The following is a 22,657-nucleotide window of genomic DNA, read 5'->3' as shown; positions in this document are numbered from 1 at the left end:
TGTGTGTGTGTGTGTGTGTGTGTGTGTGTGTGTGTGTGTGTGTGTGTGTGTGTTTCTTTACCTGAAGGCCCAGCTCCAGGGAAACCTTGAGCAGCGTGAGGTCAGGCAGGCTGTCCATGAGAGTGGCAATTTTGAAGGCATCCTGGGCCAGTTTAAAGATGTGGGAGGAGGAGTGGATGTTCTTCTGGATCGACTCTAACACAGTTTCTAGCTTGCGAGCATCACCTGGTAACACATCAAACAAAGCAAATGGAGAAAATACAGAATGTCACCAGGCAGGCCCTCTAATAATACCCGGGTAGTTTTCAATTACATTCTTCTGCCAAGCTCATCCAGTACCACAACATTATAACTTTCTATATTTCTGGTAACGTTCCTGAACAAACATTTCAACATTCCCACTTCACACAGCAGCTGCTCCGGTGTGCAAAGTTCTTTACTGAATAAATGCCTTCAAGCAAGACTTGCAGTATTTGAACATTTATTGCCTGTTTAACACTATGTTTCTGTTTTTCATGTGCTTTGATCACACATTTTCAAAAGATATTTAAAGTAAAATCTTAATTAATGTAAATAGTGAACACAGCAGAAAGTGTAACCTGAATTGTGTACTGTTTGCACGCAGCTCAGTTTGACACAATTATCCTCCTAACAACTATTTAAGGTGACAGACTTTTTGCACCTTCTTTCCATGTGGTGCGTTGAAAAAGCTAAAAACACTTTCCCTTCAGATGTAATCAGAAACTACATTATTTTGAGGGTATTCTAGCTCTTACATGTCCTGGGTACCTGCAGGTTTTTTTCCGAAATAGTTTCTCTCGCTTACCATAGGTAGCAAATTTTACTTTAGTCTTGTATGTGGTCGCACACATCAGAAAACATTAAATACCTCTAAACTAAAGGCGAGATTGCTCTGACAGGAGGCTTTTCAGTTTTTTTTGAGAAGTCTAAGTTGACACCATCAGCCTGAGAAGATGCAGCATCTCCTCAGCTCACTGTGCCTTCAATCCAATTTCCTGTTTATCCTGGTTGAGGCTGTTCTAATTTAATTCATTTTATCATTGAAAATAATTCCCACATACTGTGGGGAAGTACTGAAATTGGTGATAAGCAGCATAAAGGATATTACCATCAGAGCGATATTAGGGCTGTCACGGTATCAGATTTTCACTTCACAGTTTATTGTGGGAAAAAAAAGGTTGCCATCGTTTCCATGGTATCAGTTTTTAGATTTTAAACGTTTCATCTTTTTCTTCCCATTCCTTCTGTCTTCTACACAATCATCTTCTTTAGTCTTTATTGTTTCCTGCCTTTGTGTTTAGATGTTTGGTTTGGTTTTGGTTACTTCCTGTTTTACTTTGAAGGCTGGTTGGTCTTTTGTTGCTGTTTTACTTTTGCTTGTGTTCTTTTTCCCCCTGTTCTGATTATTGGCCCTGCCCTCAGTGCTTTTCTATGTTTCAGTGTTTTCACCTATCTGATTACCATACCCTCCCTTTGCGCGCACACTTTCTCAAAATCAGACATTTCTTCTCCCTCATTCCATATGCGTCAAGTGGCCCCTTTTGTTTTACTTATTGGTTTTGGGTCACTTTGGGATTTTTTTGACAGTCAATAAAGTCTTTCCTTTTGCTGTTTAACCTGTATTTGTGTGTTGCATGATGAATAAACATCACCCCAAAGCCTACAGGTGGATGCTGGGGTGGTATAGGGGTGTGTTTGATGGAGCCATCTACCTGAACTCTACAATAAATAGTAGTAGTAATTTCCCCTATATTGCAGCACTGTGAAATAAAAGATAATATTTTTCATATGTGCATTACTGACAGTATTGATGTTTCATTTTTAAATTTGATGGTTATCATGAATATCAGGTATTTCTATCTTGCCATGTGATCTGTTTTTGGATATATAATTCTGTATGTTCATAAAACACCTCAAAATGCACTTTTCCAATCTTGAGTCAATGTACGTTTGTGTACCTTTAGCAGCAGTGAGCATCGTGGAGGCCAGTTCACACTGTTGAGTCTCTATGTGGCTTAGAGTGAACCAGCGAGGGTATCGGTTGGGCACCACCGACACTATGTGGTGAGGCCGAGACAAGTCACTAGAGGGGTTTGTGGACTCCAGGACCGGCAACCTGAGCGCAGATGGAAAAAAATTATATTAGTTCTTTATTAGACAGGAAGAGATGTGACCTCTCAGAAGAACACTTCATGGAGGTAAACAAGTTATCAGAGTGTAATGTTTCCCTTACAGGATCAATCAATAGTTTTTCAGTGCGTGTCCGCACACCTGAGCTCAGGTGGATCTTTGCCTCAGGCTATGAACACTGAGAAAAGGATGGATTTAAAAATAACTGTTCCTTTTCAGCCAAACCACAGAGATGTTCTACCCGGATATAGCTGATGTACTTTTATAATCGTCTTTTGTTTTTAGGTCTGGGGGGGAAAAAAAAAGTCTGATCGATTTACATAATATAAAAATCAGAGAAGTTTAATTTAAACAAGACGAAATAAAGGTTCCCGTGGTGGTCTAGAAGCAAACCAACAGTGTGTATTTATTATTCACACATTTTTCTAAAACTCCTCCTCAGCATTCTTGAATTATTCAGTGAATATTCCAGCAAAAGGAGGTTTTATCATTAAACAGTGTCCCAGATAACTCCTCAGTCTGCCTCTCTTCTTTTTCCATCTCTAAATCATGAACCAGTGGCGACTTAAAGCGGGCAGAGAGGCAGGTTATATTAGGAGGTGGTGTTAAAATTCCAGCCTTAATCGGTCTTTATGTAAATGCACATTTTCCTTCTCTCTTTCAGGCATGCAGACTAAAACTGATCCTCTGTAGTGAACGTCTAGAGGATGATTTGGATGATGGACTGTCATCATTAACCCCCCAACTTCCTTCCTTCCAACATGAAGGAAGTCTGAATGAAAATGATCGCCTGAAAATGTTAGCTTAGCTCCACTATTTGCATGTTTTTTTAGTTTCTCAGCCATTTCGTCTTGCCTAATCTAGACGTCTATTTTTTACTATGAGTCATAGATAAAATATTTTTTGTTTAGTTTTTGCTAGCTTCATTTCCTCAAGAGGTTTTGCCTTTTGTTGGCCTGTCATTTTAAATAATGTATGATTCAAGTTTCTGCAGTAATTCTGTAGGTAATGACCACAAACCTTTCTAAAGTTACACTTCAACCGGACGTACACTTTCTTATGTGCAGGCACATGCTGCACAAGTATACATGGTGGCTACTAACGTAGGCTTAATATAGAAATATGAATCATGTATTGTAATTTCTATGACTTCCTCAGTTAAATAAAGGTGACGTTGACTTACTGCATCAGCCTGTGGTACAAAAATACCATTTTGTACACAAGACAGCCCTTTTAACACAACACGTCCTAGTTCAGCTTCAGTTGATACAGCTTCAATACAATACACAGATTTTTATTTTTTTTTAAATTTTAAATGTCTTTTAGGTCACTTTGGTGGTTTGTTCACATTCTGTTAACAGCTTCAGGAACTTACAATAAGTACCTTTATCACTGATGTTATACAAGTACAAAAGGTACTATATCAGTGGTGGATACTAGTATTCTGTCCTTTAAAAAAAAAAAAATCATGTTTTCAATGGTTGTTGTACTGCCATTGAAATCACACATGAGTATTTTTCCATACAGGATATTTAGAATTAGGTCCTAAGACAATATAGTTTGGAGGTGGGGAAAAATAAAAGACAGGCGATAAAGGAAATACCTTGAACTGTCACCTTGTCTATCCATTCAAAAACAAGCAACTGGAAAGTGAAACATCCTGTTTTCAGAATGTTGTTGGTTTTGTTTTTATGTTTTCTCATGTCTATATTTAAACTACATTTAAATATAGACAGCATGTAACTCACCTCATAGCCCTCAGTGCAATTCTATATGCCAGTTCAGCATCGTGAGGTAGCAGGGAGGTGAACAGAAACTTGGCAAAAGTGTGCATGGGGACACTCTCTCTGTAGAGTATTTCCCCCAGACCACTGTAAGGACCAGCTGGAAGAAACAAGAAACACATGGATCAGTTCAGTCTGTACAGAGTCGACGTGAATACAGATGAGTGCAGAGAAGAGCTTCATATATGACTGGGTGGTAACCCTATGTACCAGATTGTTTCCCAGCCTGACGTTAACAAGTTTGATAGTGCTGATTAAACCCACAAAGCAAAGCCGAAGTGTGTGAGTCAGCTCTGTATCAGAGGGCTGATCACTGTGTTGGTGAAACAGAAAGCAGAAATGTTTTGCTTTTAAACTGTGCAAGAGGACATCCTGAAACATGTCAATATGCATGTAGTTCTAAAGAAAATGAAACAGCTTCTAGGAAAAGCTTTCAAGTGCGGGTGTGGTGGCACAAAAAGGGCTTATTTAGTATAATCGCTTCTATTAAATTCAATATTGGTTTTCTCTAAGACAATAATTCAGTTAAATTAAAGAAGTTATTGGATTTAATTGAAATGCTGGGGTCATTCTCAATTTTCTCATGCTTTATTTCTTTATACTTTATAAATAAAAGAGCTAAAATGTGTTAAAAGAAATAAAGATTTACAGACTTTGATAATATATATTAAAATGATTATTTCCTTCACTTTTTTAAGCCTTGCAGCTGTTAGTGGATAACTGCCCTGTTCTTTGTGGAATATACACTCCAAGCTCACTGGTTTTTACTTCGTATTCAAGTCTCTTTTTAAAAAAGAAAAAGAAAATCACAATTATGTAGTTTCATTTTTAAATTCTCAGATCACCTGGAACAGGTTTTTCTACACTAAAATAAATAAACTATTTTTAACTGTAAACGAATATACATTTGGTACTTCTGGCAGATTATGGTTTTTAGTGAAAGTTCAGTTTTCCATTAAAAAAATGGATCTTTTTAACATCTTAACCTGGAATCTGAAAACAATTCGCATGAAAAGACTAAAAACAACAGTGAGTTAAGTTTGTTCTGCTGTACGTGAGAAGTAAACTAAAACAGACTACAATGTGTGTCCATAGCAAAGAAAGATCATGTCGCACAATACAACAGTGTTGACTCATGGATGTGCTTTTAATATGCTTTTGGAGAACAGCAGAGCTTTCTGGCACAGGAAATGTCAGCTTTTAGTACGCTTTTGCTGACAATAGAATAGAGTAGAATATCACAAGATTATTTTGTGTTAACATTTTTTTCATACTATCAGGACAGCGAATAATTTTACCCAATAAACACAACCATGGTGTGCAAAAGACATATTGGCAGGAAAACTAAAGCCATAAAAAACATACACACAGACAAATACACAGCGACAACACACTGACAATGCAAACAAGTCCACAATTGTAAATACGGGACTCCAAACGAAGTGTAAACGTACATGTACAGCACAGAACCTGCAAAGTACACAGAGTTACAAACCTTGTACACACAGAGTCTGTTCTTTAAGCTCACTGTTCGAAAAAGCAGCTTAATGTTGTTAAAGTTGGGTCCTACTCACCCTCTAGCAGTAAGACAGCTTGCTTCCGGAAGATCTTCACCAGCATGTCATTTAAATCAATTTCTTGAAGCTTGCCCAATAGCTGCTCTTCATTGCGACACACTTTCTCCTGAGCGTAAAGGCCGTCTGGCATCACTCTCTGCTGCCCCAGTCCAATGAGAGCTGTCTCCACGGCCAACGACAGGAAAGACTCTCCTTCTTCCAAGAAACGCTGCGCTGGGAAAACCGGATGCTCCGTCCATCTGCCTGAACCCAGCGAGCCTGAGGGTAAGAGAGAGAGTTGGGAGGACAGGGTGAGAGATGACTTAGCAAGGACAATGTCCCCTTTGGGGTGCAGATTGAGCTGAGTATTGATAAATCTACTGATCTGTTTGTTCATTCTCGTGTTCCATTTTCCTCACTGTGTACCCTCCTGATGGTAATCATGTGTTTTAATGGTTTAATGATGTCTTGGCAGACCTTACAGTTCATCCCAGGAGAATTAACAGTCCCTAATGAGCGCGCGCGCACACACACGCACAGTTATAAATAGCACAGGCTTAATTGAAAACCTTCCCACCAAAAAAAAAAAAAGCCTTATATTCACTATAAAAAGTTCCTTCACTTCTTGAACTCATATTGACAATTTTTACCCATCAATCTACACTCAATAAACCTTACGAAGTAAAGGTCCAAGAGTCTCAATGCAAACCACCACAGCTGAAGTGTGTATGAGCAGTGTATGTATGATACCAAACACTTTGGTATCAAACAATTTCTCTTCATAGTTGGTGCTTTGATACCATCTAATCTTTTCATAGAGTTCATCATACATCTAAAAAGAGAAGCCCTCTGCAGAGAAAAAAAAACATGCAAACCAACTCAACAGCACTGCACTAGTTAGACCTTTACAGTAAAACAGCTGGATGAGTCAGTCTGAGCGAAATATTTATGACTGCTAAGAGCTTAAGAAATTGTATATAAAGGGCTGAGAGAACACGAGGAAAAAAGACAGCTAAGTGAAGGATGATGGCAGTAGCTCCCTGCTGTGGTGGTGCTTCTAAGAAGGGGAAAGGGTAAGGGAGATCAGTTAGGACTAAGAGAATAAATGCAGCCAAACAGAATTTCTTAAAGAAAACCCCCTCCAGAGACCAAAGACTGGGACTACAGTTCAGCTTTCAGCGTAACAAGAATCTAAACTGGCAAAGATAATAATGGAATGGTCTCAGGACAAGTCTTTAGGGCTGAAGTTGAGTGTCTCAGCCAACACCCCACAGACTACCTGTGGAAAACTCTGAATACAGCAGTTCAGATGCTTGCCATGCCATCCTGCCAAGCCTGACAAGAGGTAGAAAACAAAATGGGATGAACTGCCCAAATCTAGGTGCTGCATCTTGGAGACCTCCACCCTCGACAGGAAAAGCCTGTGGAGGCTTTTCCAACATGACACAATTACATAACTGCAGCTAAGGGTACCTCTACAAAGTACTGAATTAAGTCTCTGAAAACTTCTTTTAATAAGGGGATTTCAGTTTTCATTAAGAATTCATTGTAGATTGATGGTGATTAAAATCAGGGTTATGTTTTTAAAATTAAATCTAGAACATAAAAATGAAGGGCCCAGAGCAGTTCCTGAAGAAACTGTTCTTTACAAGCAAAACCGAGTGCTAATGTGACGTCTGTTCTGGCTACAGTACGCTGAAATTCGTCTCGCTGAGCTCCCTGCATAATTAATGCATTTTAATTGGAGTGTTTTTCCTGCTGCATTTCTTATTCATGAGCTGTTATTGGAGGATGACTGGAGGCCAATCAGCATGTCTGTGTCAACTGTGCTGATTGTGACCTGAGGGCCTGCAGCTCTGACAGAGAAGATACAATCACTGCAGTGTAAATGTTGGAGGCACACTCTGGAAAATGTGTGTGTGTGTGTGTGTGTGTGTGTGTGTGTGTGTGTGTGTGTGTGTGTGTGTGTGTGTGCGTGTGTGCGTGTGTGCGTGTAACATCTGCAGCAAAGGAAAGCAACCATACATACATAATCACTTGAGTATTTTCATTTTCAGCTACAGTATATTTCTATATCATTGCGTTCAGAGGACAATATTGTACTTTCTACTACCACTACATTTCTTTGACTTTGCATCCTATGGTAACACTACAAAATCCAATAAAATTTTAAAGCTCATCAGTGACTCACCATACTTTTGCCCTATTACCTCTTAAAAATGTGTGCCTTGTAGGGTTCTCTAGGTAATTTCAGCAAACACACATCTTCCATAAATATTATCAACCCAAAAAAAGGACATAGTATGAAAATATCTCACAAAAGAATTAGAGCAAACAAAGGCACCCGTCTTCAGAAAGACTTTTGGCACCATAGGATGTGAGCGATCTGCACGCACCTGAGAAATCAAGTAGAGTTCCCTCCTCGCTGCCCCTCCCCATCTCCATGAGGGTGCTGAAAAGAGTGCCAATGGGGTCCAGAGGGTGGCCCACCCATCCTTCCAGGTTGGTGACTGCTGTAATTCCTCTGTTTAGCAGCTCTGCAGTAACACAAAGACACTAAGTATTAGTTTATAACATTAGTTTAGGCAGTCTAGGAAGACCATGTCATGATGCTGAATAAGCCTAAAACATCCATGTATCTCATATAGGATATACTATTTAACTGACTTAAGCCTGCACACATTTCTGCAAGCCCCTTTACAACCCAAATCCACCACACATCCTCTTTTCCTGTTGTTTCTATACTGTCTTTTTTTAATATTTCCTGTCACCAGAACAGAGTCGGATATAAATTCCTGCATATGAAATAATCTTTCATGGTCGTAAATGACTGTTGATGAACTGTTGACACTCTGGTGTTAAACTGATAGAAAGTGTCACAGAAAACTAAATACAGCTTGTATGCATATCTAAAAAGGGTCTCCAGCAACAGATGTTGTGACCCCCACAGAGCTATGATGTCAGTGTCATTGAAGGAATACATAGATAGGAATATATAGATACAGATACGCAGAGACACTTTAATCTACTCCATAAAGCACAAAAAACAAATAACATGTGGAAAAGGTTTCCAAGATGCAGTTCCACTTAATCCACACATGCAAATTTCTAGGTCTGTATTTTTATTCTACAGCTCTGTTGGCATAATTTTGCATGATTTACAGTTAAAAAAAAAAAAGCCCCTATTTATGTTAGACCGGTTTTTCATAGAGAACTTTAAGTGAGCCACAGGGCTCCACCAACAGAGTAATTGAGCCCCAAATAAATGTTCCCCATGAATGTTCAAGCCCAAATTTGAATTATACAAGCAGATAACACCAATAACCTTAACAAACAAACAAAAAAAACAAGAGCAATCGAACAGATGGCTGTTTGTAAAGATGCGTGAACATTTGCACTTTAGTTCAATGCAAAATAATGTTTTTGCATTTGTTGCATACGTGCTTGATTGGCCAAGTTCCTGTAAGAGGGAAACCTAAATAAGAGCAACCGAGGATGTGTTCTTCTTCGCGGGTGAACAGACGTTGTGTATACAGATAATACAGCAGTAAAATGAAAACAGACTTTGGAGGGCACTGATTAAAAGTAGGAAAGCAAAACTAAAGAGCACATTAAAAGAGGGTACACTGACCTTTTTTGTGGGAGCGAAAGAGCTCCAGCTGTTTCTGCTGCTGCCGCCGCAGTGTGTTGACGATGGCAATGGCCAGCCTGAGCGCTTCTTTGGGGTATCCGTGTGATCTCAGGGCATCCACTCGGGCACACGCTGTAGGGACGTGCTCTGTGGGAAGGAGAAGTTATTTCATTTGTATTCCTTCTGCTTTTTTTTCTACATTTATTTCTTGTTATCTCTAACCACAACTCTTCTCTCTCACCATGCCACAAAGGCCACCCTCGGGTGTCGAAGAGGGACGAGTCGAGGTTCTCATGGTAGCAGTAGTTGGTGTAGTGGTCCTCCGTGATGATGTTTTGCAGGTGGGGGTCCTGCCAGTGCAGGTCGCAGGCCTCGATGGCTCGTGTGAAGACCGTCCGGTGAGGCCGAGACAGCGAGTCTGTGAGAGACGTCAGATGTTTTTAAACGTCAAGCTGCGAGGTAGTGGAGTGTGGTGGTTTATTTTGTGTGCCTAATTAGATCATTTAATCAACATAGTTTGATGATAAAGGCAAAGCAATTTATTAATTAAATTTCCATCTGAGAAATATATTTGAAGCCTACATGATACTGGTTCCCTTCGGGTTCCTCCTATGGCCACCTGAGGCTGACTCTGAGGTCAAGCGCAAACTTTTTTTTTGATTTGATAAATTTTGGAATGATCAGGGGTTAAAATGACCAGGAGTTAAAAGGCATGTTTACAGCCTAGTACAAAAGTCCTGATGGATGGTTTCATTTTTGTGACACAGTTATATTTCCAGTCTTAGATTTCCCAAAGTGCTACAAAAGCTGAATACAAAAGTTTAAGATTGCTTGAAAAATGGCAAAAAAAATCATATTTTGCATGGTTGGATCTTAACAAGGTTCCAAGTAGAGCTTCAACATGCAACAAAAAGAAATGGCAGTGAGAGAAAGCTTTTTTTTGAGCATTCAATTTATTGATCGGGAGTGTATATGAAAAAGACAAAGAATAAGAGAGTGACAAGATGTATAATGAATAAGTTGAATAAATTGAACTGAAAAAAGGTCAGTAACATAACAAGTGCAGCGTGTTACAGGCAAAAATCTCAGCAGTAATAAAAGGTCCCTTCAGCTCATTTGAAACATTTTTATTATTGCCTGAAAGAAACATTAATTTCGCTGGATTTTCTCCGATTTAGCTAAAGCTGAGGAGAGAATAGAGCCAGAAAAAGCTTCAGGACCTCAAATGTGTTATTAGGATCATTCTATTAGTAAAAAGGTAAAAAGCCTCACGGCCGCCGAGATTGAGAGGAGACTTGATTTTTTATTTTTTATTTTTTTTGGGAGGGGGGGGCAGTGCTGCTGGAGATTGGACAAAGAAATGATGTGATGCAGGAGAGCGTCTGGGAATAAAACAATAGGAAGACATATTTCTGCCTGGTGTCATCTCACCTGGGTTACCAGCAGGGCCCTGGGGCAGAACGTTGGTCAGATTGGTCAGTTCGCTACTATGGTTACCGTCCTCCAAGGGGCAGACATCCACGCTGTTCCACCTGCGAAGCTGACGTAGCCAGAAAGCCTTCTGCTCAGGTTTGCAGTGGGGGTTCAGCACGATGCACATCCACAGGGCCCCTGCACACACATATCCAGATATATTACACTTACAAACTTTGCTCTCCTCTTCTGAGACTTGCAGCAAGAGAACAGAATGAAAAAAAAAAAAAAGGAATTTAATAACCCATAAAGTTTTGTAGCTTCAAGTTAACTTGTTAAATAATTGAGGGCTGCTGCTAGCCAATACTTTCATTATTGATTAAACTGTTGATTATGCTGGTTTATAAATCATGAGATTGTTTTGTGCTCAGTTGAACCGGCAACCTTAAGGGCTGAAAAATGAAGCAAACATGGATGTGCCAAAAAAAAAAAAAAGAAATACAAGAAAGGATCTGCAGTTCCTCTAATGGCCACTTGAGGCTTTCTGCAAAAGCAGACCATTTACCTCCCCTGTTAAACTCGGACAGCCAATTTCAGTTTCAAATTTCAGTACAGCTAATTTCCCGTTACAAAACATCAGAGAGCTGTTTTTGTTTTAATAACTCACCCTTTTTGATACTGATAAAGCTTAAAATTTGAGGTGACTACTTTGACTGATGGATAAGCCGACACTGGCAAGTGTAGCTATTAGCCTCACCTGCACTAGCTGAAGTCACCTTTTCATGTAAATTATAGCAGATTATAGCAGATTATAGCATTTTAATGAAATTATCTGTCAAGTAATATAGCTTGCTGTGTGATTGAGACCATCAAAGAAGTCTATGCTTCGACCGCTAAGCGCTAATCAGCAGCTATCCATGCCTGTGTGGATGCGTTTGCATATGTTTTAGTTTATCAGTTCAGCTTGCTAGCACATGCTTGTCAGCATTAGTTAATAACTAAGTACATCATAGGCTTCTCTAAATATGGTTATTTCTAGCTCTGGAAAAACTAACACCAACAGCCAAAAGAATAAAGGTGAATCCTGCAGATGATTAGGCTCTGTCCATCTTCGATACACAGTCTATAGGCTTGTAACGTCAAGTCAAGAATCAGTTTGCTGTCATATTAGATCAATAAAAGCTCAAAAGCTGGAACCAAAAAAAGCTTTTTTAAACAAACAAACAAACAAAAATAACACAGTTGAAAGACAGTTTTGGACCAGCATTTTACATATCCAACCAAACAGATGGATATATTTTTATGTTATCGACTAAGCAATCAAAGCTGAAACCTGAATTGATAAGACAGCAGGAAATATTCATATTGTTGTTGTAACCAAATTCGAGAAAGTGCCAATTTGTTCTGAACAGTCCAAGCATGTGCTGCTAATATATGATGTTCTGTTTTGTGTGACAAAATGACCACAAAAGGAAAAAGACTAAAATCAGTAAGTGATTATGCCAATTCAATTCCTGATGCTGTATTACTCAATTGTTGCAGCTCCATAAACAATTGGGAGATTAATTGCACTGTTGGCTAAAACCATGAAGACAGTAGTGAAAAAACACACACACACACACACACACACACACACACACACACACACACACACACACACACACACACACTCAAAGAGGCTGAGGAAGGATGAAGGGAATAATGACTATGTTAGGGCAAAACGAAATTGGAAAAAAAAAAAAAGAAGATGTCCAAAAAAAAGAGAAGACAAGTGGTGAGGGGAGGGATGAAGTGAATACAGGAGGGAGGGAGGGAGGCTCACAATGAGGGGGAAGGGGAAGGAGGAGACAGGCTTTATCCTCTGTCTCTTTGTTAGGGGTGCACCAAGGACAACACGGAGGAGGGAAAACAGCAGGGCGACGTCACACGTGAGTGACGAAATGCAGAGAAAGAATCTTCAACAGCAACACACAGGGGAAGGAAAGGAAACAGAAGATGGGGAAATAAGTAAAACATTAATATTTACGATTTAAGATTTAATATTAGAATTTTTATAAAAAGGACTTAAATGTTCATGAAAACAGGATTTTGAGTTTGTTTTTAAGGGAAATCTGAGTTATCTTTGATCACAAGCAAATAGGTCAGCTTTACACTTGGAGTCTGGCTGGTTTTGTTTCGTTTTTGGTCTGTTTCTGCAAAAGGAACAGTCACCATCTGGGACAAGCGATTAGAATCAGCCATAGATTGTATATAAAAGATGGGCGAATCCTGATGTCACCTATTAGCAAACTCCTGTTATGAGGCCTCAAATGGACCATCACATCAGTCTTGATTTGATTTGTTTTTTGTATTTTTGTTTGTTTGGTTTTTTAAACAGGATGTCACTTGTTTTATCCGGGAGCATAATTTACAAAATTCATATGACACTGTATTCAATAAGACGTAAAACTACCGATTGAGATAATAAACTTATCAGGAAAGTGTTTACTGAGGTCATAGAGTAGGGGAGACAAAGAGTTATTTATAGACTTCTACATAGCAAGAGTTCTTTTTGCAAACAGTGGAGTTTCCCCCTGCTAGAGAACAGGAAAAAAAAAAATCAGGTAAATAAGCTTATTGCTCACATAAACGTATAAAAACTAGCGGTGGATGAATGCAAAGGATTTCACATTCTTTATCTTGCAAGATTTTGAATCTCAGAATTTCAAAATGTATTTCTGTAATAAATGGTAATAAACAATAGGACATCTATGGGTTAAGAGAATCATAAGAAAAAGACAGCTGGTTGAACTGCACTGTAGCCGCTCACACACTAAAGCTGCCACAAATTGGTTGAAATTCTGTTTGTGTGCCTGTTATCACTGTACCTAGTTCGTCCCACAGCTGCCTGTACTTGTCAGTCATGGCCGTCCCCTGTTGCCTCCACAGCGCCAATCTAGGGTCACCCATGAACTGCTCTGTGATCAGTGTTAACATGCGAGCTCCATTGGAGTCCCTCATCTTCAGCATCTCTCTCACCTGCAGAGACAACGTCACTGTGAGTAAACGGTATATATCACTTTTATTTAATCAGATAATAGGATCAAAATCAAGGTGACAGTTCTGGATTATTTTAATTTCACCAAAGAAATAAAACACTTTTAATGTAAATGATAAAAGACCAAGCATGGATCATTCTGGTACCCCTTAAGGTATTAAATTTGGAAGGTGTTTTGACTATCAGTGCAAATAGCTTGTAGAGTATCAGAATAAATATACATAAAATCAACAAAATCACCGTACATATAAGACATGATGTGATTAGTGGGTCAGTACCTTGCTGAACAGTAAGTTGAGCTGCTTTCCTGAGCCATGGTACCCGCCTTGGGAGAGAAAGAGCTTGACTTGTTCCTGGACTTGCTCCTCATCCAGATGCCAACAGTTCTCGTCATCTACACTTGCCCCCGCTGTCGGATCAGGAGCTCCTGCAGTGAATGAAAATGAATAAATCAGTAACTCTTAACAACAACTAGATGTCCTCATAAAAAACTGATTTGATGCAGTGAAAAACAGTATGTAATGTGAAAGCATCAAAAGCACAAGTACTTATATATTCGTATGTCCATTAATGCATATGGTCTTATTATTTTTAAACAATGATTAAACAACTTGCGCTGATTTCCATACAAGTGTCTTTTCAGGGAAGAGCACAAAATGAATATGGCACCATCAGCATATCTACTAGTTTACTTTTTGCATTAAAGCATTAGTGCTGTGCAAGCTTAGATGCTGATCAATAGTGAAAATAATGCAAAATCTGCAACAATAAGCATTCTACATGAGCAAAGAGTGCATCCTTCATTTCTAACGCTTAACACCCAACTCCAGGGAATATATAATCCATAAGGTTTATGCTAAATATGTTCCACTATATGTACACACTTAGTCATCCTCATATTCTGATAACCAGTTATTTAAATCATAATTTAAACATTCATATACTGTATTGTAAAATACTTAAAAGATTTAATTTGTCAACCTGGGATTCAGAAAGTTAAAATGGACAATTTCGCGATGTTCTGACATTTTAAGGGTAAAATGATTCATCAGTACGGGCAACAGTTTCAGCAGCAAAATTAAAATCATAGTTAGCTGCAGCACTACTTTAGATTTGTTCTGCTCAGTACAACAATCTACATAAGACCATTAATACTAAAGTAATTCAGAAACACACAGGTACATTTTCAGGCAGATAATTTGTTCAAGAAGGTAATTTTCAGTTTAATTTTAAGATACTAAAGCTACATATACAAGAGAGGCTTTTTAGCATAAGATAATGTATTCAGGCAGACGTTTGCTCAAATATATATGAAATGGGGACTTATGTGTCACAATGTATCACAAATACACACAAAGAAAGTCTCCTTCTTGTATGCTGTAGTACAGGTGCACTTACATACACAGTACATATGGAGATGACAACTGGAAATCCACTGATGGAAGATGAAGAAAATCTAATCTAATCCAGGTACATGGATTTATTTGTGTCTGTTTCTGTGTTTATGGACAGCCTGGTCTTTGTCTAAAATCACAAACCACCCTTAAAGCAGTGGCTCCACTCACCGTGGACCTGGTTGATCTCTGAGTTCTGTGACAGTATTTCATCTGCCAGCTTCTGTGCTGTCGGCAGCACATCTGTGTGATGCACTGTGATAAGGTACTGAACAAACTTCTGCAGTTGATCTCTGTTCATTTGGAATAGAGTCTCTGAGATGGGCAGGCGCAGTTTGACCTGCTCTGGCTTCCGTACTCGGTACAGTGAGAGTGCCACAACGTGGGCACAGTAAAAAATGTCCTTGTTGCCGCAGCTGCATGTCACTGCTGTGATTTTGCAGCGGTCGAAGCTGACGCTCACATTGCAGACTAGCTCTGGTTCAGAGGGTGTAGCGGGTTCCCTTACTGTGCCACTGAGGTGAAAACCTGCAAAGAGACAGAAATGACTATTAGAAATTAATCACACCATGTATTTTCATGTACATAATTTCACCATGTACATAATCACAAACCACGGCTTAAAAATAAAATAAGATATACTTTGTTTATTTATAATTTCCAACAAACCTGCATCCAGCATAGAACTCAAACCCACAATTTCGAGATTAAAAGTCTCATACAATATCTACTGAGCTACCCAGGATCTGTGCTGGGTCCTTAACTGTTTACACTCAAAATATTCTTTTTCTTTTTTTTTTTTTTTAAGGAAAAGGCCAGTTGCCCTTACAATATAAGGTACCTTAAGCCAAATATGTGTTCTAGGACTTTTTAAATAAAACTTAAAGTGAATTGAAGCTTATTGTTGTTATAATTGTATCCAATACAATAATATCATATAATATATGTTTGGTAACATATTACACTATATAATATAATGTAACTACTTATGGGATTAAGGAGCTAGTGAGAGTACTCCAAAACAGTCAGTTAAACAATGAGCTGCCAGATTATGGTAATAATTCACTACAAATGTATCCCTTCATACAACTATTTTTATCTTTGGATGTTGTTCAGAATGATCCTATTCTCGTTCTTTGGTTCTACCTTAATTTCACGTAATCGACAAAGTGCTGCCCAGGTGAAAAAAATGGACACAAAAAAAGGTAAAGGGCACGACTGAGTGCAAAGACCAAAATTTTCTCATTTCCTTTTCATTTCCTTTCCACAACACCTTCAGTGTTTACCTTATCCTCACCAGCACTTCAGCAAAGACAGGATCGTTCACAGGCACTGAGAACTGTTATTGTATTGTGAACCTATGGCCCTCTCATGGCCAAAATGTACAGGCCTCTGTATGTTTGGGGAAAAAAGAATAAAAAAAAAACGTATTTTAATGTGAATGTGACCTTGAATTTACTCTTCCCAGCTTAGGGGTTTTGACAGGGAAAAAACATAAATAAAAGCCAAATGTGACAAATACAGATTCAAAAGAACAGCAACACCACGTGGGAGTGAGGTTTAAATATGTGTTGAGTTTTGAGAGCCATAACAGATGGACATGTTTTGGCAGAATATGACAATGCAACAAGTACTTTATGGGTAAAAGTCTTCTGTAATTAGAATAAATGGGCAATCTGACCGAGTTAGTGGGTTATCAGTTGATGACAGATGGTTTCATAAACTCAGCCAGAGCTAAACTGATATAAACAATTTCATTTAGTCTGTACTGTTTTAATCTTACTACAGGGAGCACATGCATAGCTCATTTTACGATACACAGGCAGAACAGTGGCTTATTTAGACCTCGAATCGCAGGAGCATGATGTACGTCTTGCATCATGTTGTCATTCAAACTGAAAATCATGTAACGTGGCCAACAGGGAGGCTGATAAGCCTCCATGCCAGACAGTGACAGATGACAGACAGCATTATTAGATGGTCGCTTGAGCCAAAGGAAATGCATTAAAGAGCCAACCTTCTGTCAGATGCTGTCTATGTTTTAAGTAATCGTTTGAAAGCAGACAGAAAGAGATTTAAATCATATCTCTTTAGAAATGAGATGTCTTTAGAAAGTGACGTTAAGATATTCAACCAAGACTAACACACACACACTTATATTCCTTATTCTAACTGTATCTGTATGATATCCGGTCATCTCAGGCATACATCTCTGGCTGTGAGGACTGAAGCCCCACGTACGAACTTTCTGTTTGTCAAAAGCAGTCAGTCAGTCAGAACAAAGTTGGCTTTAAGATAGAGGGAATGGAGCTAAAACAGCTTCTTTTTTTCCAGACAGAGGATGAACTAATGGGATACACGAGGGAGGAGATCAAGATTATTTCAACTGTGAGTCAGCAATAGAGTCCAAGAATAAAAATAGTGAACTGGAAACTAGCATTATAAGTCTGCTTTAAGCATATTAAAGAGATTCCAATACACTTTCTGTACAGTCAGCAATCATTTAGCTTGTGCAAAGGCTGCATGAGTTGAAAAAGAGCAAGACCAGATGCTAGCCAACTTTAGCTAACATTAGCTATCAGCTTCTGGTCTTTTCAGGCCAAGTAATGACACACCAACAAAACCAGAGTACAGTAAGTGAGCACGAGTGTTCTACTCCCTGCAAGTTCACGTTTTCTCACCAAATCTCATAGTACAAATTTGTTTACTGTTAAATAAACGCAAAAATGTTTTCAAAGCCTTCCTATATCGAATAACATCATAAATGTAAAATCTGTGGCTCAACTTCTTTGAAACCAGAGATCAAACTAAAAAGAAGAGAGATCAAGAGAGGCGCGAGTGTTTTTATGGACAGCACTAAATCTGTGTCACAGCTATGAGTATTTGCAGCAATATCGCTATGACGCACGTGGTCACATATTTATAGCTATTAATGTTAGTGCTGAATGCAACTTCTGCAGTTGCAACATCAAAATCGGATGTTCCCTTGCTCGGTAAAAGAAGCGAACAAGAGTAGGTGTTTGTCTGCAGATGTGATGGTGCTTTGTGAGAAAAAACAAAAGAGGCGGAAGGACTACAAGACAATATCTGAGAGTGAAACTTGTATAGAAATAGAAAAGAAAAAAACTAAGGTGTTTCAGTTCTTTCTGCTTTTCCAGTTGAGCAGACACTCAGTCAACCACACAACCACCAGTCCACATCCTGTCTTTTTTTTTTTTTTTTTTTTTTAATACAGACACACACATACACACACACACGAGATGAAATGTGTGGTGCTCTCCGTTACGCCGCCCTGCCCCAGTCATGCCTGGCCTACAGCTGAACCACTGACGTAACAGAAAGAGAGTGACTCGAGAGGAGGGAGGAGGCCACCACTGTGCTGCTGGAAAAATCGGTATGCCCTCAGCTGAGTGTGTCAGTGAGCACATGCAGGAGTTGCTTGGCGGCGAGCCAAAGCCCTGAGCTCAGCATTCTGTAATGCACTTCCTCGCTCTCTCTGTCTGCTCTTCACAGCTTGCATAATACAGCTCTGTACACCACATAGCAACCATACTTAACTCCTTCCCTCCCAACAATCAGGAAACTAGTCTGGAGCATTTTAAGAACTAAAGCTGGAGATGTGATGCAGTAGAAATGCAAAGACGTTTTTTATATTTATGTTACCTATACTTCCATTTAGGGGGGTGATAGTTACATGGGTAATTGTTACTGTTGTGCTACTTTATTCCACTTTGACCACTAGAGAAGTGATTGTTACATTTACCCCTAATTCTGCGCTGCTAAATATAAGAGCTCTCCATGAATGAAATCTCAAGGACTGCTATTGGTCTTTGGGGCACTTTGGGAACCCTGGAACTAATGCATACTACCGGTTTGTTTTCTATGTAATGATACTGCAGTTCACCAGTGTCGAGGTGTAATTTCAAGGTATGGAGGTCTTCTACTGTACAAGTACCTAACATGCCCTGGAATCCACCACTGGTTCTTCTTGAGGTTGCTTGGTTGATGAAACTGGTTGCAACTCTTTGCAAGAGAGGTCACAAACAGAGTCAACCACTATTCATTTCCTCACAGTTTTAAGTTGCACCAAGGTCGGTGCGTAAGATGTCAATTTATCTGCAAATGGTCACCAACTACTTGCTAAGTGTTAGTGAAATAAACACTAACCAGAAAGAGAGCGTATTTATCCTTAAAGTAAAAGTTGCTCCTTTGGAAGCGTTGGTTTCAACAATAAGACAAAACGTTTACTTTGAAGTTCTCCGATTCTGGTTTGCGACACGCTTTTTCAAGTTTCACTATAACTCAGTGGTTAGTTAGTGACTGTTTGCATACATGTAGGCATCTTCTATGAAAACTACAGGCAAACACCACAATCTGCTGGTCCAGCACCCCCTGTGCAACTAATTTCACCCAGCGGCAGCGAGGAATCTCCTGCAACCACTCGCCAACCAATCAGGAGCAAATTTTATTTCTCTTGTGAAATTTGGTTTCTAGGGGGTCACTAACCAGCATCTAGCCTTATGTGAGTGAGGCCTCTGGGGCTTTGTTTCAGGAAGACGATCAAAAGAGCTTGACATTATATTAGAAAAAAAAAAGGATGACGCAATTAATAAAAGTGTTGAGGTAGACCTTTCTGTCTGAAATCCAGCAAAGATTAAACAGCTTAATCTAATTGTTTTAGAACAATTAGGGAAAAATAATATTTAATACTATATTTGCATTTTATTTTGTAATATTTATGTGCAGAAAGAACCAAAAGCAGGACCAAATAATAAAATAGTGGGAGGCTATTAGCATTATCTGCAATGTACATTCCGCACATAATGCTGGTTTAGTTTTCAATACCAAGCCAACCTCTTTTAGCAAGTACATACTGCATATGTGCTTGTCATATTAGTGAAGATGCTTTCTTTATTTGTTTTCGTGCATCTGAATACGCCTCAGTGCATTAAGGGCCATTGTACATGCTGTTTAAAAAGAAACTTGCTTTTAAAAGAAAATTGCTTCTTCAGATATAAAGAGAGCTGCAGATACCCTGAATACACTCGCTTGCAAAATTGAGGTTTAACACTTCACTCCCAGTTAAGCCGTCTCTATAGGATTCACTGAATCCTATAGAGATGGCTTATATAGAGGAGGAAGGGGGCTGTGGTTGAAAACAGGCATAGGATGTTAGCCTGTGAAACAGCAGTAGCTCAGCTCTATGTAGAGTTCAGCGTCAGAAGGTGTTTGTGCCAGCAACTGTGAGCTTTGTTGCACACTGAAATTGTGGCTGTAAGGGGTAAGTCACCGCAGTGTGGCCAAGCATTTCAGCCAAGGTGGTATCTTGACTTTATCAGTGTGTGCATTGTGTGTTGGTTCTGGTGACAATGGGGAACCTAATCCCTCACCCATAGATACCGAGGTGCCTCTGGGGCTGTAGGAAGGAACAGTAAACAACCAATCGATAGTCACAGTGGACTCATCACCATCTGTCTTTAATTACTGGTTTTAGATCAGCTTGCACTTTCAGGGCTTTATGGTATAGCCACTAATCCTAATCGATTTTTGTGATTAATTATTTCTAGCAGTTGATTGGATCAACAAATTTTTCAAACAAATTCATGATTTCATCTTTTTTTTTTTTCTTGCGAGACATAACAAAACTGTTAAGGCTAATGAATGGGATGTTGTGTTATTATGCAATTTCCTTGCATTATGAGTGAAAGCCAGTCTGATCTTTTTTTCTTACACTTAAGAACTTGCACTACAGAACTTATTGACAAGCGCTATGGTGCAATACCATTCACAATACCATTTCTTTTTCATGTTTTCCATATGAATCATAAACAGGTGTGGGTGATGGCTTTTTACTGGTTAACGTAATCCTTATGCTCCACTGCTACAGAACTGGAGATTTAAAACTACTCATAGTTTGAACATTGACTTAATCGGCAAGCTACATAACTCAAGCTAAAACAGTTGTAGACAACAAAATTATTAATTGCAGAATTCAAATTAGAGGCATTTTTTTTATCTTCCTTTTAAATTTTTTAATATACACTTCCCACCTGTCAATAGCAGTAGCTGTCAGCGATATGTTTATGGTTTATCCCCCTGGACTCATTCTAGTGAATTTAGTATCTCAGGAGAAACTTGAAAAAAAATGTATTTAAAGATGAACTTGTTTCAGATTGAATTATATGTTAAATACACCACAATATCACACTATAGGTGACAAGACCAAAGGTCAACAATGCTGAGACATAATATTGTGAAAAAACTATTTTCTGGACTGAAGGGAAAAGAAATACAATCTATGTTAATTCTAGTTCTTATTTTAATACAAAGTTAGTATTTAATATGTTACTGTACATGAAAGAGCCACTGTTAATAAGGTCTTCTTCTTTTCTTTTAACCCTTTAAGACCTACCATAGAACCAAGTCTGCCAGAGCTTATATTATATTTTTACATGCTGTGGAGCCATTTTTGGGAGCATTTCAAGTTGCTATACATCAATACAACCATTATAGCCCAAATTTTAATAATATGCATGCATTAAGTGCATAGTAATTACATAAATTGCAAAAAAGTGCAATAAACTACAAAAAAATTAAAATCGTTTTTGTTTTTTTAACATATATTTCTAGTTAGAGAAATTTAAGAGGCTTATCCCTCAAAACTGTAAATACAAAAAAGTTGCACAAACTAGTTTCCCACCACAGGAAATTTATTTTAGTGTCTTCATAGTTTTATTTTTGAAATACACCAATTTCTATACACTGCAGGAAAAACGAAAATAAATATTATAGTGCAAATTTGCAAAATAACAGCATATGCATCAAAATAAATATTTCCAGCAGTGCAATATGAGTCCTAAGCATCCCAGAAACGACACAGAAAGTCATAAAGTCAAACATAACTTTTAAAAACACAGTATAGGCTCATAGGCCACATGGTAAAAAACTACATTTCCGCAAAATGACGTCACTTCCGGTTTCGGGCAGGCATGGCGGACATGCGATAGTTCCGCTGATGGACGTAGGAAGTGTTACAAACAGCTGATCGGATCGGCAAAGCGTGTTTCTGGAATATTTGTTTTTGTTGCTGCAAGTGCTTTTTATGCAGTTTTTGCAAAGCTATATGTGGAAGGAAACTGTGACCTAGGACAAGCTGATGGCATAAGATGTAAGTACAACTCCTCCGGTTTCATATGCAAAAAAATTATTGCGCTAGCTTACGTGGTTGCAGTGCTACCGGGATTTAAAAATAGTTACGCAAAATGGAGCGTGTCCGCTCTGACCGGCTTTAAAGGGTTAACAGCTTGATGGTGGTGGCAACCATTAAAGGGAACTCCATAATCAACATTCTTTGTCAAATTTTTTCAGTAAACTTCCTCTACACATGCCTGAAACCTGAGCTATCCCTCTTATAATACTCATACATACTCATACTACATACCCATTCCAACCCTTGCCTAGCCTAGCACTCCCAAATCCTTCTCTCCATCATAACAAACATCTCTTTCCCTTTACCACCACAGCCCTTACATTTGAAGACCTTTTCCTTCTCTTTAACGGTCTTTGAACATGCCTTTCCCCCTTGTCCTCTTCATTAGTCTGTGGCCAATAGGAGCACAGTTTCCACTGGCACCCCATTGGCCAACAAAACTGGAGGCAGAGGTTGTAAGCCCAGGCCTAGACAATCCGGT

General features: G+C 38.8%; 1 protein-coding gene across 1 annotated transcript in view; it reads right to left on the bottom strand.

Moving 5' to 3' along the window:
* Nucleotides 1-22,657, bottom strand: part of zswim6 (zinc finger, SWIM-type containing 6) — a 48,587-nt gene that overhangs the window by 4,319 nt on the left and 21,611 nt on the right. The window contains exons 2-12 of the mRNA XM_005949839.3: nt 15,138-15,494; nt 13,851-13,999; nt 13,403-13,553; nt 10,554-10,733; nt 9,364-9,540; nt 9,123-9,269; nt 7,888-8,028; nt 5,510-5,770; nt 3,900-4,035; nt 1,980-2,137; nt 62-225 (exon numbers count right to left, since the gene is read on the bottom strand). Of these exons, the coding sequence (XP_005949901.1) occupies nt 62-225; nt 1,980-2,137; nt 3,900-4,035; nt 5,510-5,770; nt 7,888-8,028; nt 9,123-9,269; nt 9,364-9,540; nt 10,554-10,733; nt 13,403-13,553; nt 13,851-13,999; nt 15,138-15,494 (2,021 nt within the window). The remainder of the gene's footprint in view (nt 1-61; nt 226-1,979; nt 2,138-3,899; nt 4,036-5,509; nt 5,771-7,887; nt 8,029-9,122; nt 9,270-9,363; nt 9,541-10,553; nt 10,734-13,402; nt 13,554-13,850; nt 14,000-15,137; nt 15,495-22,657) is intronic.

This window comes from Haplochromis burtoni, unplaced genomic scaffold, assembly GCF_018398535.1.
Source record: "Haplochromis burtoni strain Fernald_Lab_line unplaced genomic scaffold, NCSU_Asbu1 Contig_344, whole genome shotgun sequence".
Lineage (NCBI taxonomy): Eukaryota > Metazoa > Chordata > Actinopteri > Cichliformes > Cichlidae > Haplochromis > Haplochromis burtoni.
The sequence above is the reverse complement of the archived record's forward strand: the minus strand, read 5'-3'. Positions and strand labels throughout refer to the sequence as shown.